The sequence below is a fragment of the Cloeon dipterum genome, chromosome 3 (assembly GCF_949628265.1).
Source record: "Cloeon dipterum chromosome 3, ieCloDipt1.1, whole genome shotgun sequence".
Taxonomy (NCBI): Eukaryota; Metazoa; Arthropoda; class Insecta; order Ephemeroptera; family Baetidae; genus Cloeon; species Cloeon dipterum.
Window position 1 is genome coordinate 11,441,861 of NC_088788.1, and position 15,140 is coordinate 11,457,000.

General features: G+C 41.1%; 2 protein-coding genes across 8 annotated transcripts in view; one reads left to right on the forward strand and one right to left on the reverse strand.

Annotated features, from left to right (window-relative positions):
- Positions 1-35: 35 nt before the first annotated feature.
- Positions 36-3,908, forward strand: LOC135940598 (U3 small nucleolar RNA-associated protein 14 homolog C). The gene is made up of 6 exons (XM_065485549.1): positions 36-238; positions 306-495; positions 556-783; positions 835-1,170; positions 2,189-3,451; positions 3,631-3,908. Exons 1-6 carry the CDS (start codon positions 132-134, stop codon positions 3,847-3,849), a joined length of 2,343 nt encoding a protein of 780 aa, XP_065341621.1. The 5' UTR covers positions 36-131; the 3' UTR covers positions 3,850-3,908.
- LOC135940599 (dnaJ homolog subfamily B member 6-like) overlaps positions 3,894-15,140 on the reverse strand; it is a 28,250-nt gene continuing 17,003 nt past the window's right edge. For 3 of the 7 annotated variants that reach the window (XM_065485550.1, XM_065485551.1, XM_065485552.1), the window contains 6 exons: positions 8,481-8,566; positions 7,914-8,023; positions 6,856-6,966; positions 6,147-6,320; positions 5,862-6,090; positions 3,894-5,210 (listed from right to left, as the gene is read on the reverse strand). In XM_065485550.1, coding sequence (XP_065341622.1) covers positions 5,111-5,210; positions 5,862-6,090; positions 6,147-6,320; positions 6,856-6,966; positions 7,914-8,023; positions 8,481-8,545 — 789 coding nt within the window. In that variant the 5' untranslated portion in view covers positions 8,546-8,566 and the 3' untranslated portion in view covers positions 3,894-5,110. Of the gene's footprint in view, positions 5,211-5,861; positions 6,091-6,146; positions 6,321-6,855; positions 6,967-7,913; positions 8,024-8,480; positions 8,567-8,631; positions 8,767-9,243; positions 9,376-11,722; positions 11,819-15,140 lie in introns of those variants that run through there. The other 4 variants (XM_065485553.1, XM_065485555.1, XM_065485554.1 and 1 more) reach the window with 4 other exon arrangements.

The following is a 15,140-nucleotide window of genomic DNA, read 5'->3' on the forward strand; positions in this document are numbered from 1 at the left end:
AATGCTTGATTTCTCTTGCAGATGCAGCACGCCTTATTCATTGTCTAACACGTGTATGTAGTCAGTCCCTCGGATAATTTAGTTCGTGGCATTTTCAGCACAGTTTGGTTCATTTTCATTTCGATTTGACCATGGAGTTGGATCAAGAGCGAATATCTGATGATTCAGACGGAGAAAATGATGCTAGAAGTCATTCTCAATTGGTGTCAGCGATAACAAAAATTGATTTTGGCAACAAGTAAGTTTTTGCATGATGAAAATACATACATACTGACCAAAATCAACAAATTAACCGCACATTTTAGGTTTGACGGGGCTCTTCGTAAGGATCCAGCCAATGCATCGGAATATGATCAGTTAAAATCTAAAAAGACGAAAAATGCCAATAAAGTTTCGACAGCTAAAGTTTTGAAATCGGCCAAGACAATTTCAGTTCGAAGAAAGAAGGAAATTCCAGCAGTACCGAAGCCGCAAGAAAAAATCTTTGTTGAAAAGGTAAATTGAGTGATTCCTAAACTGCTGTACCCACCAATAATTATTTTTGCTGAATTCCAGGTTAAACGCTCAGAAGGATACATTAAAGTAACAAACGATTTGTCAAAATGGGACAATGTGGTTGAGAGCAATCGGGTTGCCGATCAGCTGGAATTCCCAGCGTTCAACAAGGACCTTAAAGTGCACGAAACAAATATCATGACCTCCATCACTGCCCCAAAAACGGAGCTGGAGAAAAAGGTGTACAGCATGCTGGAGCAGAACGGCTACATCGCGCCAAAGGAGGAGGTAAAACCATTTAAGCAGAAGTCGAATTTGAAATTTAACCGAGTCTCTCAGGGACCAAAAAAAAGCACTTATGATCTAACGATGGAAGAGATCATAGCGAGAAGGCGCGAGCATGGCGATTTTATAAGAAAAACAATCCAGCATCAAAAAAAGGTCTGGCAGCAGAACAGAATCAAGAGCAAAAAGCACCACCGCATTATGCGAAAAGACAAAATGCGTAAGCAGATCAAAGAGTTTGAGTCGCTGAAGGACAAAGACCCTGAGGAGGCGCTGAAGATGCTGGAAGCGATTGATAAGACTCGAGTGCAAGAGAGGGCCTCCCTGAGACACAAAAACACCGGACACTGGGCCAAGAACCAGCAAATCAGAGCCAAATACAACAAGGATGTGAGTAAATTATTTCAACGAAACGCTAGTTATGCGAGGTTTTACTCTTGTTCAATCCTTAAATCGCGTTCTTATCTATGAATAGAGAAATATGACCAGGGAATAAATTTTATTTATTGGTTGGTGGCGGCGAATTATTGATCTATGAGGAATTGACACAAGAATTTGATCATAATCTGATTTTAAATCAATTTTGAAGCAATCATCTACTTGACAAGATGGATCGATAAATTTTCATTTTTTGTTTCCCGGAATTGCAAAATTTAATAACTCCTCAATGATTTGAGAAAATATTTCCAAATTTTCTGAGCTGAATTATACGTCCTGCAGATCCATATTTATCTTTTTTTAGTCGTCTCACTAAACTCTTAGATTTCCAACTTTCTTTTGTGCTGGAATAAATTTTTACATGGCTGAAAACCTGTCTCAAAATTTGCATTGTGTTGAGCTGTTCTTAAACTGGACGGCTACTCGATGTTGTACAGAGTAATTTTATGAATTTCCGCAGAGGAGACAAAATCAAAGTCAATTGGGGTGTGAACGATCCTCACTCACCCTTTTAATTAGCCGTATAAGCAAATGGAAAAATACTAACAATTGTTTTAACCATCATTTTCTTAAAAATACTAGAAGAAAATTTTGTTTAATGTTTTATAAGTTGGAAATTTCATCAGCTGTCAGAAAAAGTAGAGTATGTTGATCACAGAAAACTTAAAAAACGCTAAACCGAATTTTTAGTTATTCTCAAAATATAAAAACCATTTAACTGATTGATTTGTCTCACCAAACATATACTATGAACCAAATTTTACATGAAATGAGCTTTGTTTTAAAACTGATTTGGAAATTTTAGGGTCATATTTTCTTCATAGTCCAGTAAATTACTAAAATTATTAAATTCGAAAACACCCACCATCCTACACAAATTCAACGGTTTCACCAAACACTAAAACTTCGCATTGCTAGACTTTGCTTGTTAGTTCTATTTAATTTTTATCTGATTTAACAATGATTTTAGATTAGGGAAGTGCTTGCGCAGCAAATTAAGCTGAGCCGAGAGCTGTCTCAGAAGGTGAAAAGGCCCGAAGATGAGTCCACAGATGAAGGAGAGTCTGAAGACGAAGGTGCCGCTGCTCCGCACCCTGATCTGGACTGGGAGAAAGAGAAAAAGCTTGAAAGTGGAGCTGACGTTGCCAGCTTTGTCAGTGGCTATAAAAAGTATTGGGAGGAGAAGAACAAGAAGTCTGCTGCAAAGGCGGAGAGTGACAAAGAGCAACCTGAGGAAAAGCCAGAGCAACCTGAGGAAAAGTCGGCCAGCCAAGAAAAGTTGTGCGTGGATGTTGAGGAGGACGAGCATTTGGAGTTGATGGAGGATTTGTTGGAGGTGCGAAAAAACCAGAAGGAGTTTGAGAAAAACGAGTTGGGGAAAAATTTGAGAAGAAAAGCCAATGTCGAAAGTGTCAGCAAGAAAGAGAAGAAGGTCAAGGGGCAGAAGAAATCCGCTGCGGCTGGAAGTGGATCGTGGCTTGTGGCTGAAAGTTCTGTGACAGACCTGTTTGACAAGTTGGAGCAAAAGCAAGAGGAAGTGATTGAAAAGTCGCTAAAACGGTTGCGTTCCGAGGTAAAGGAGATGGAAAACAAAGAAAAGGATGAGGAAGAAGCTGATGCTCCTTCAAACAAAAAGAAGAAAAAGAAGAGGAAAGGGAAAAATAAGTCTTCCAAGAACGAGCCAAAGGATGTATTTGGTTTGAAGAGTTTGAGGCAGACTGAAAGGGAAGTAAGCAAATCCAGCATTGAAAACCCCATCACGGAAGGCACAGAGAAGCAAAACTCCAATGTTGAGAAGAACGACGTGCTGAACAGCAAAGTGTTCAAAGCAGCTCCAAATCGATCTGATGCAAACATCGATCCGACGAAATTCCTGGATCCAAAGCCGCTGAAATCGATCCAAGGCGAGTTGGTGGTGGTCGGAGGCGAAGACCTTGACGCTGACCCCATCTCCCAGGACCAAAAAGCCATGCTGGCAGAGCTTTTTGCCGACGATGATGTGGTCGACGATTTCCAGAAGGAAAAGCAGGAGCTGAACGAGGCAAGCAAGCCCAAGGAAGTCGATCTGACTCTGCCGGGCTGGGGCGAGTGGGGTGGATCCAACCTCCCCGTGTCCACCAGGAAGAGGAAGAAGTTTATTTTGAAGCCGAAGGTAGAGCTGCCCAGGAAGGATAGAAATCTAAGGAACGTCATTATTTACGAGGGGAAAGACTCTGGAATCAATCAGCATCAGGTAATAAGATTCAAAACTATACAATATTTAAATGAGGAGTAGGTTTCCTTTAATTTGAGAGCAAAAATGCTATTTTTACCGCTTTGAACAGCCAATTTGGTGCTCAAGTCGCAATATTTTGTTTCCATTAAATTTTTTCTGGCAGTAAAACTAACGTTTATTCTTTCTTTTATTTTAAGGTGAGCGAGCTTCCATACCCATTCACGAGTGTCAAAGAATTCGAGGCGAGCATAAGAGCGCCGATAGGCCGTAATTGGGTGCCAGAGACTGCTCACAAAAAATTGATCGCACCAAAAATTGTGACCAGAGTTGGTCAGAAAATCGAGCCAATGACGATAGACGTATTGCTTAAGGAGGCCAAGGATGAGAAAATGAAGATTAAAGCGAAACCTAAATGACGAAACGCATTGCGTGGATGTAAAAAGTAAATAAAACAAAGAAATCAGATTTCTTATTATTTTCGTGTTTGTCTACTTTATTCCTTTAGTATTAGCTCACTATAATCTGGTTTAGTGCGAGAGCAATGAAAATTCGAAATGTCTCATAGTGACGTACATTTACACAAAATAACACTTCTTCTTGCTGTCAAAATAACAAATTTCGTGATTGTCGGACAAAAATAAAGTTCGTTTGCCTCTTTTCTAATGGCATTCGATGAAACAACTTAAATGTTACGAACACAAGTTTTATCAACTCAAATCTGAGAATTGGTGAACCAGTTGCTCGCTCGCGAGTGCAAGCAAACCTGAGAACAATAATAGCGGTGGTGAGCAGAACTGAATTCGCACACCTGGCTTATTTTCTTAATTTTCTAATCTGGTGGTACGTTTGAGGGCATAACCGATTAAATTTCTTTTCGTTTCAACTGTTAAACTATTGCTCCTCTCCAAAGAAGCCTGCGCACCAGCTCCAAACCTGTTGCTTAGCTGGGTACACATTGGAAATTCGTTTATCAACAATTAATTTTAAATATTTCGCTTTACATGGTTGATTTAAATATTGCGTAACGAGAGGTGCCAGCAGAAGATCTTAAAGCTTTATTTGAGCCAAGTCTTCAAATCGTTCGAGCAAGAGTTCGTGCAACAGGCACCTCTCCTTCGGAATTCGGAAACATGCAGAAAAAGTTTTTCATTTTTCAGGTAAACATCGATATAATCATCCACATGAATAAATTTGGCCGAACAACTAGATTGAATAAGCAACTTGGCCCACGTCGATGCATCGCTTTTGGGGGACCGGGTTGAGCAGTGATATCGAAAGAGCCAATAACAAACTATCAGTCAAACATGTTGGCGGGGGACACGAGTCGTTGCAGCCAACCGGATTTTGCACCACTTCACAACTTGGATTTACGTTGAACTGTTGCTGGGTTGATCAAGAGGACCGTCGGATTTAAACTTTTAAATACATCCATTTCATTAGATCGAGAGGAGTTAATTAATTTCTCGATATATCACATAGGTTGTCTGCGGGATAAACAATACGATTGCAAGAGGACAGGCGGCGAGAAGAATGAGACAAAAAACTATCTTGTCGTTTTGCCTGCCGCGTGTTTGTCGTTGCTAATTTTACTATGTACACAGTTGTCAGGACACTCCGCGCGCACGGACGGCGCTACCAAAAGTCTCTGGGTCCGTGCGGCGTGTGCGGCTGGAATGCTTAGCTGTATGTGATGGACTGTGGCACGCCATTGACAGTCTTCGATTTGAGAACGTCGTTTTCAAACACCATTATCGTTTCCTTTCCATTTTCTGTTGTTCTGCAAACGAAAGATAAAAATTATTGTAGAATTTTTTTACACATGACTTGTTTTTATTTTTAGTAAAGTCAATCTGACTTTTGAAGAGCTTGGAAAAATTTTTGAAACAAGAAAAGTTTAATGTATTTTTTTCCATCTAAATCCTGACCTTACAGCCCTATTTAGAAGCTAAATGCTTTGCAAACCCTTCAAAATTTTAAAAGCTTGGCAAGAAAATCGTCAAAAAATGCGTAAATACAATCTCAAAAGAGTCTTACGTTGGCTCCAAAACTAACTAAAAACGTGTAAATGTAGCTCAAAACAGTCTTTCCATAAAACAAACATCTAAAATTCCGAACTATAATTATAGAAAAATACTAGAAGTCTGTCAGGAAGTGGTCAAAATGCTTTGACTTTACAATTTGAGAGAATTAAGCTTTTAAAAAATGTCCAATATATTTTAATATCAAGTTAAAAACAACAATTCTAGTTCAACCAATATGTATTTTTGTTTATTAACTTCCAAAGGGCTGTTATTTTCTTTTTGAAAAAAATTAATATAAGCTCCACGTCACTTGAAAAATACCTAATTGGAAAAATTTAACGAGAATAACAATTTATTTAAAGCTAAATTCCTTTGGAAAATAGATATATCAGCAGAATTATACGCACTTTGTGGTAGAGATCTTTTTGTTGTTGATGAATCTGGTGGTTTGGCAAGTCCTCTTGACATTGGAACCTGACCGTGGGCTGCTGCTGAAGCTGTTGTTGATGGTGGTGAACGCGGAAAAGCCGCTGGAAGGGCTCATGAAGTCGTCGAAGGGTGAGAAGGGCGACATGCTCATGCCTCCAAAGGAGAAACCAAACGGGTCAAAGTTGTGAACGCCTCGGCCTGTCGGAGCTGAAAAAATTAACCAGTGAGAACAGAGCAACCTTTTTAGAGGGCGGGGGAATTACCTAAGAAGCCAGGGATGCCGCCGCCGAAGAACTCTCGGAACACCTCTTCAGGGTCTCTGAAGGAGAAGTGCGGGTAGCCGAAGTTGAAGTCATCCTCGAATCTGTTCCTGCGGGTGGCGCTGCCGTTGTTCAGGCCTTCTTTGCCGTACTGGTCGTACACGCGGCGCTTCTTGTCTGCAAATCGAAGTGAAAGCGTAAGAATCGAGGCTGAAAAGTCTTTATGGCCGCAAAAAATATTAAATTAACCACAAGCGCTAACAATGCGAGCTGGGAATATATGTTTTTCGGGGTGAGTTCGGAATTAATTGTTTGAGATGCGATATTCCCAGCTCGGAAAAATTAGTCAGAAAGTAAAAACAAGGGTAAAACCATGGCTGGACCTGGCCTTTGGCAAAGAAAAGTCTGAGCAAAAATTGCAAAAAGCCATTTCCAGCCGAGAAGCACTGAAACTGTTCGAGACAAGGATAAATTTGTGAGCGTGTCGCGAGTCCAAATCTGTCGTATCGTCCTGTTGAGCCGACCTGGTTAATGGGCGAACCAAGAGTTTAGCAAAGCTAACTACAAACTTTAAAAAAACACATTGAAAGTGAACAAAGAGGCGAAGTTGCAATCTTGAATGCGGATTAGTGAGTGTGCGTGTGTGTCTGCAGGTTGGAACACAAAAAGCTCTCAAGCGCTGGCTACTCAGTCAGGGTGGTGGAAAAAATACCAAAGAAACGGTGGAAGGGCGACTCAAAAAAGCTCCTGGCGTTGAAGCTACGGGTGGGTCTGGTGTACGAGGGCTTCTGGTGTCGTTGGTCATACAAGCGCCGCTTATCCTCTATCGAGAGAAAGAGACAAGAGATTTACAGAAAGAGACATCAACATTCATCAAGAGAGCGACAGAATTCGTGTGCTACAGCAGAGGTGCATTTTTGGACAGTGCTCAGTGTGCTGAGTTCACTTGCGATTAACTATCTAATTGTAAATAAATTAAAATTACGCAGGGCTTTGGTTAACACCATGCAAGCTCGATTAAAAATTTAAATTGTGTCACAGCAGAAAGTTAGAGTCGTAGTTTCACCTAATTCAATTTCAGTAGCTTTTTTTACAATCCCTTGAACAGTCTGAATTTACCATTTTTTTGCGTTAGTTCCTTGGTGTTAAAATCCATCAATAGCAGGCGCCATATATATCTGTTAATTAATATTTTTTGGTACTTCCACTGCGATTTAGGATTGAATTATGTAACTGAGCGTTCTACAATTTAAACAATTTCTTTAAATGTGCTGAAAACAAAAATTGGCTGAGCCAATCACCATTGAAAAGTCAGGAAAGATTTTATTTCAAAAAATGTTTTTCCCCGTGTCCACGGCGGTTGGCCAAACCTACCTTTTTGGTTTAAAAGCACATCAAAAGAAATAACTTCAGGTTACAGTCCTAAATCGTGGCGGAAGAGCCTTAAAATTTCAATTTTACAGTGGCGCAAACTATTGGAGACTTCAAACCACAAGAGCTTGCGCAAATGGTGAATTAAAACGATTTGATAAAACGCAAAAGAGTATTGGCACCAATTTTTATCATAATTTCAAAGTAAAAATCGACCCAATTTTAACACCACTAAACTGCGACTAATTTTTCCAGACAGCACATTACGATGATAACCAAATCCCTCGAGAAACCATTGAATGAAATGGCAAAAATCTCCAGCTGTGATTTCTACAATGGTAGCTTTGAGTGGAGATATTTTTGCCAGCAAGCATATTATCGACTCGGTGCCTTGCTCACCATCAACGAGGACTTCATACGCCTCTGAGATCTCTTTGAACTTCTTGGTCGCCTCCTCGATGTTGTTCTGGTTTTTGTCCGGGTGCCATTTCAAGGCTAATCTCTTGTATCTGTAAACACGCATTAAGGCGGCATTAAAAGAAAAGCCGAGGGAGGATTTCTTTCTTGGAAAACGTAGAGAGAGAAAAAAGGACAAACAAAGAGGGGAGCGGTGCTCAAGCGGCGGCGGGACGGAGAGTAATCAACTGTATTTGCGTTCGTCTGGCACAATGCATTTTTTCCACTGCAATCAACATGCACGAGACGCAGTCAGGAAGCCCGACAACAATGCCGCCGTGCATGCGTTTTTAATTCTCTTCTCCGCCTACTATCTCAAAATAAACGAGCACAGCTGCAGACAATGAGATGATGATAAGATTGGTTGACCAATCTTACTTGTAAAGTATTTCTTTGCTATGTTAATTGTTATTTGTTCAGTTCAATTCGCAATAAAAATTAAATTTTTTTAATTAAAAAAAAAATAACAAAGATAAAAGAATGAAAAGGAAATTATTGTTCAAAACTTACGCTTTTTTAATTTCGGCTGTGGATGCTGTCCTCTGGAGCTCGAGTACTCTGTAATAGTCCACCATTGTGATGTGCCAAATCAGTCACTGAAACAGAAATAGCAGAATGCCATTTAAGTTTGGCTCTAATTATCTGCGAGGGTCGCCCCAACCGTGCGCATGGTGGCATTAAACGATAATTTAGAAAAGCGTCGACTGTGTAATTTCGGCGTATGAATAGGCTATTTTCGCGCTCGCCTCACTTTGTCGACGCTTTGCTCGGTACAAAGGTATAATTCAGTCACTACGCAAATTTCTGACGCACGCGTTTCTCACGGTTGACCAAGGCTAGAGAAGCAACAAGAGTTTTAAACGACACTTGAACTAGAAAAAAGCACAGTTTTATAATTATATTGTTTGGGGTCAAAGAAATTTCATTCAACCCAGTGTAGCAGCACGTAGTTTATCTATATGTCTTACAAAATTAAACTGCGATGGAAAATTTTATCAACACGGTTATGACCAATTTTTATTTATTTTGAATTGCTTTTTGAATAACAGTTCCACATTTATTACAAATAAAAACTGACACAAAATGGTAATATTTTAGTGTTAAGGGCTGTAGTTTCAATGAAAGGGCGATTTATTACGTCAGTCGTGCTCAATCACCAAGGAAAAATGAATGGAGCGAATCACCGGCAAACATCAGCCTTGGCGTGGCAATTTTCTTTTGGTTCCACTTTCACAACAAAAGTCGGGCAAAATGGGATACGTGATGCTGTTACGTGATACGTGATGCATTTTCATTGCAAGCCGTCGGTGTGATAATCATAATTCGCTCGTTGCTCATCTGACAAGTGGGAAACTGGCCGTGTGAAAAGCGATTTTCTTCCCTATTGCGACTCAAACAACGTCGTTTATCCGCTTTTTTCTGTGAATTGAAAGAAAACGAAAGAATATTGCATTACAATGCAGCCGTCAAGTACAAAAATAGCTAACTTAGAATGCAGGTCAGCCGTGAAGGAAAAAAATGCAGCTTATAAACGAACTCGAATGTTTACCTTAACGTCCGTCGATTTCAGCTCTAGCTACTCGAGTGAAAGATTTATCAAAGCAACGTATTGTTGATTCGTTTTATAACATGCTATTGTGTAAAAGTAAACTAAACTGGCTTCCATTGAAAACTTTATTGTAAGCCAAGAAAAGTGTATTTAAATATTGTTTTAGACTTTGATTTCAATTGAAAAACAGTGTGTTGAATCAAATGGAAATCAGGTTAGCTGCGTGCTGCCTATATCAGTAGCTAGCCGTCAAAATTGACGCTCGTGGGACGGGGGACGGTACACTTGCGTCAAATAATGAGCCAGAGGATTCGATTATTTGAGTCGGCTGACGGCAGTGTTCGCTTATTTGCTTTTTCTAATTACGCTTCGTCGAGAGAACAGGTGGCGATGGTCTTTATATCGATCGCGGCGAGATAATTAATGCGCGATAAACGAGCCAGAAAAGCAGCGGAGATGAGAGAAAAAGTCTGTTCGCGCCGGGATAATTCGATCGAGCTGCCAAATCGAAACGTGGGCTGGGACTTAATTGGCGCGCAAACACCGAAATAGCTTTGGCCGCGCCGAAAACGCGCGCGTCATGGCCCGAAAAGTAAAAAAGCGGGCTTCCTTTTTTATTGCCTCCACGCCTGAGAGTGTAACCTCGAAGGTTCATCTCCGAAAAGCACCGCGACTGTGGCAAATCCACTCAAGGTTGCGTGTGAGATGAAAATCAGCTTTGCGTCCAATTCAGCTGTTGTCAACTTCGGATTTGAATACCATTCGAAGCTGCAATGCTCGCCGCGCATTTTGATCAGCCCGACGCGACGAGGTATGCATTCCAAAGCCAATCATTAGAAATTAATTCAGGCAGCGTGGAAACTGCGGGCGGACATTTTTTTACTGTTGTCCGGCTGAAATTTGATCCACTTAACCCTCGACTTTCCAGTAAGTAAATTTCGTGGGAGACTAGTTTTCGCACGTTTTCGTTTTGAGTTTCGCTCGAAAATCACCATGCGACAAGACGCAGAGCACCTCCAGTTTGTGGGGATTTGTCGCCGAGTGACGCGGTGAATCGATATATAGGAAGGCTAGAAAGAGGAAGCAAGTCGGGCAGGTCAAAGAGCAGTGCACTCGCTTTGGAGCACGCGACGCAAGAATTGAACGTACGACACATTTACGACGTGCACTGCACACGGCGATTAATTAGCATAACGTAGTCGAAAAATTGGGTCCACGCGATAATCGCTTCACTAGTTCCCTTCCGAGTATTGATCCAAGTTGTTCTCTTTAGCTCCATTTAACTCTGTGCGCCTATCTGCAACAGCATTATTTATTGCTTTGTTCTGTAATTGCCTTTTGTGTCGCTCGATATTCTTCCTTACTTGGAAGCGTTTTCCTCTGCACCAGCTGCCGCATTGTTAATTTATTGTATCTGCAAGTGAAGATGTCCGGTAAATTATGATCGCAGTGTCAATTTGGCTTGGAATGTCGAATAATTAACATAATAGACAGACACGAGGAATGCCATTATTTATTACATAAAATTGAATCTTCCTCGTATTTGGGCTTGATAATTACGTAGAAGCTTTCGTTATTGAATCACTATCAGTCTTGCCTTGAATCCCGTTTTTACATCGCGATAATAATTCAATCCACGTGTAAAGAACTTTTTTAAAAGCCTTATCACCAAAGAGGCACGAAACCATAAAATAGAAATATAAAGGCGCGACCTCTCCCAAATTCAATTTCAGTCGTAATAATAAAACACGTGTGCTATAAACATGGAACCCTGCGCCAAGTACCAACATAAACGCCACAGCCACCTTCCAAAAAAGCCTCTCGCCGCGTGTATTTATAACCGTGAGTCAAACGGCCACCGGACTGAGAACATTGCAGAGCAAGAAAGGTCCAACCGAGAGCCAGGGGTCCTTGCGGTGCGTGAAAAAAGATCCGTCTAAATTTCAATCGCACTCTGAGAATATGCGGAACATGCGCACGTTGGCGGAAAAGGCTGCTTTGAATTTTAATTGCGGCTCGAAGCCGTTCGTTTCGAGGCGAGTGGGTGAGCTAGCTCGGATACAAAAGGAGGCGAGATGCGACTCTACGAGTTGCACCATCTATCCATCGGCAGGTCACCGAACACCACTGACGTCACCGGGTAGATCCGCCGGCACGTCCACGCTATGATTGCGATCGAAAACGAAACCATTTTCTTTCTTACCAATATTGTGGGAAACGACAAACCAGAAGAGTAACCAACACTTGTGGTCAATGCGCTCCGTGACCTGCGATTGTTGCAACAATTTATTTATATTATGGGAAACACTGCGAGTGCGTGAAATGCTACATATTCTGCTGGGAACGTCGGGAAGCAACCCCTATTTTTAACATTATTTAATTCAACAGCAGCCGCGCGTGGTGGTCGAGGAAACCTGAAATAGAACAACGCGGAATGTGCTTATTTTATAAAGGAAGAGTACGCCTCTGGTCTAAACAAAGCTGACTGGAAGGCATGCAGTTCTTTTCAATTTCGACATCTTATCCGCGGCTTTATCAACTCGGTAAGGCGCAGCCGACACCCCTTATTATATTTTACTTTGCCGCTCTGAAAAACGAGCAGTAGCATTGACATTTTAGCTCAAAAGTTTTGGCTCCGCCAAGCAGAAAGAAAGGTCGTCGAAAATGTGAACGTATTATTCTCGGTTCACTGCGAATTGGAATCGAATTGACTTCGTACATTGATTTTTTTCTGTAGGGCATCGAAATAGGCACATGTTATTCGCTTTCAAATTACGCATGTTAAATATTTTTTATGTATTTTTGTTTTGTAATCATAGAAAGAAGGAGAATGCTCTCGGCTGCTGCTGGAGAACAGAAGCTGGTGCATCATGATTTGCGTCATGCAGCCGTATAATTCACGTTCCCATGTGTGCCGCACACACGATGCCAATTCCGTGACTCGGAAGCATTTTATTTACGAGCGACGCCGTCGATATACAGTAAAAGGCGCAAAAAAGTACACAAATGAAAATGTGCACTGGGGAAATGTCTGGAAAATATTCGGGTCAAATAGAGAAACGACCAAAGCACGAAATCGAACGGAAATTTAATTCAAAACTGTGCGTTTCCAAACTTATTTATGAGTAAAAAACACAAGGGAAGAAATTCTAAGCTACACAACCTTTTTCATGAAGCTGTAGAAAAATCTGGCATAGCCTAAAAATCACAGAATTCCGAAAAAAATAAGAAAAAACAACTTTTCTTTCGCCAGCACCCTGACTAATAGAGTGTTATAAAAATGTTTATCATTTATGCTGAAAAAATGCACACGATTTGTTCAAGTATAGGTTTTCCATGTGCAAACGGCACTACTTGTCTTGAGTTGATACCAAAGCTCTTTCACGCCACGCATCGGAAGCTTTTAAAGGTCTCATGCTATTGGATGATAAATTCTGAGCTCATCCTCTTCAATAAAAGGCATCTCTCCTTCAAACTTTTAATTGCTGCAGATTTCTTTATTACGGACGACGTCCATAAAAATGTCATTTCGCAGCTCCGCACGTAGGAAGCGGTCGTCACCTGTCACCAGTCGGCCAAGGTTGCCGCCGATCAAACGGAGCGGTGATCAAATAAAGCAAAACAAGTGAAAAAGTAAACAACCGGCGGCAAATCGACCGGAAAAGCGATGATTCGCGATCAATCTGATGGAGGCGGCTAATTATGGTCGGTGAGTCGCGGTGCGCGGCACGAGATGCTGCACAAGAGTTACGCTCGCTCGCACGAGTAATCGCGCCGCGTTCAATAAATAATTTTATTTGGAGCACCAAATCGCTTGACTGGAACCAAGTAAACAAACAAACAAACTTGAGACGCAGACCTATTCTCTCCACGGTGTCTTCCACGCGTGAGAAGGAATTAAATTTAATTAAAACGTCTCGGGCGTGTGGGAGGACATAATTGCAGCAATTAAAATCGTGATTATAAGCGAGCAGGCAGGCACAACAAAAACAAACTCGGGCTTTGGAGAGAAGGTTGCTTGGCAGAATTAATTCCAATGCTCATTTTTCCCATGATAGTGACACTAGAATGTTAATCGATGCAAATCCCAAGAGGGAGGCTGTGACATTGCTGAATTTCGCTTGCAGCAATGTAGTTTCCGCTTTGAATCATTTAACATTTCTGGGGAAGTTGAAATTGCGTGATTAGTCAACTTTAAGGACTCTCCTCGTTAGTTTTACTTTCGTGATGGCCATGGAATCTCATTTTGTGAAAAATAATCATTTAAATAGAAACAGCACAAAGAATTGCTGACTTTCTACTTTATGCATTCCACTGAATGCATCCCGAGGAGGTTCATTGTGAAAGAAGGCATGCCGATCTTATAACTTGAGTGTCGGACAAATCACGTAATAAGCAATAAAATGCAAGTGCTCGTGCTGTACACGAGGTGAGTGAAGTTGCTACTCACTAACGAAATTTTATGGACTATTGAGACCGCAGAGTTCAAAGAACTGCTAACACGAAAATGCAAAACTCGCAGCAGCGATGTATACATTTCAAATTTTTTTTCGACCGATAACTTTCTTGCGCATGCTGTTTAATCAGCCGCATGACAAGCGGGTTAAAGAGGCTGCCTCGTGATTTGATAATGAATCGAGAGAGAAACTGGAACGGCAGAATAATATATCAATATACAGGGGATAGTTTCATTAAAAGCTGATCCCGCGAGTGAAACCGAGCAGAAAGAAAAGAACGCGGCGAGATAAAGAGAGCGAAATGACTTTCTCCCTTGCCATTCTGCACAGCTCGCTGCGAGGGTTCTTTATGGAAATCGAAAATGAGCCGACAAGCAGCTTCGAAATTTTGCCGTGGGGCAGCAGACGGCAGGTGGCAAACCTGTATTTCTTCCCAAGTGGTCCAGAGATGAAATAATGCAGACTAGGGCACAAATACACATGTCCGCCGCGAGCTACGCTCTCGCTCTTCGCGCACGAAGCAAAAAATCGCAACTTACAATTAAGCGAGGCTGCCAAGGGCTTAGCACGAATGCGAATGTCACGCAATTCAAATCCAGCCCGAAAATACGACAAAAATATTTGGATAGAAATTGCGATGAGTGCTGTAAAATGTTTATTATCCTTTTATCACGAGAAAAATGATTGCTAAAAAACTTGGTCAAGAACATTTTCTGCTTAGCGTCGGAATTCGAAGACTTTCACGAGTTTTTTTATTTTGGGAGTGGAAGATATTTAAGAATCTCTATAAATCATTTCTCTCAGCAGACTGGCTATGATTATAATTAAATTAAAATTTACTATCTCGACCTAGTTGGTTAAAATTAACTACTTAAGAGCCGATAAACTTCAACAATTTGCAGCCCGACAAAATGACTTCTAAAAGACCTGGCGCAAATTCAGCACATCTTACGAGGGCTCATCTTTTCAATTTATTACGAAATCGAGAACAAAGAAGAAGCATGGCACTGTTTGGCAGTGAAGTTGCAAATTTCGCAAAGGCTTTGCAACAATTAATTCGCTAGACGAGAGGTGTATAAAATTAAACCCACACGATGAGATCATTGGTGCAAAGGCCTGTCTGTCGTCTGCAAGCGGCTCGTTCGTTCTCATCCCAGCAGCATT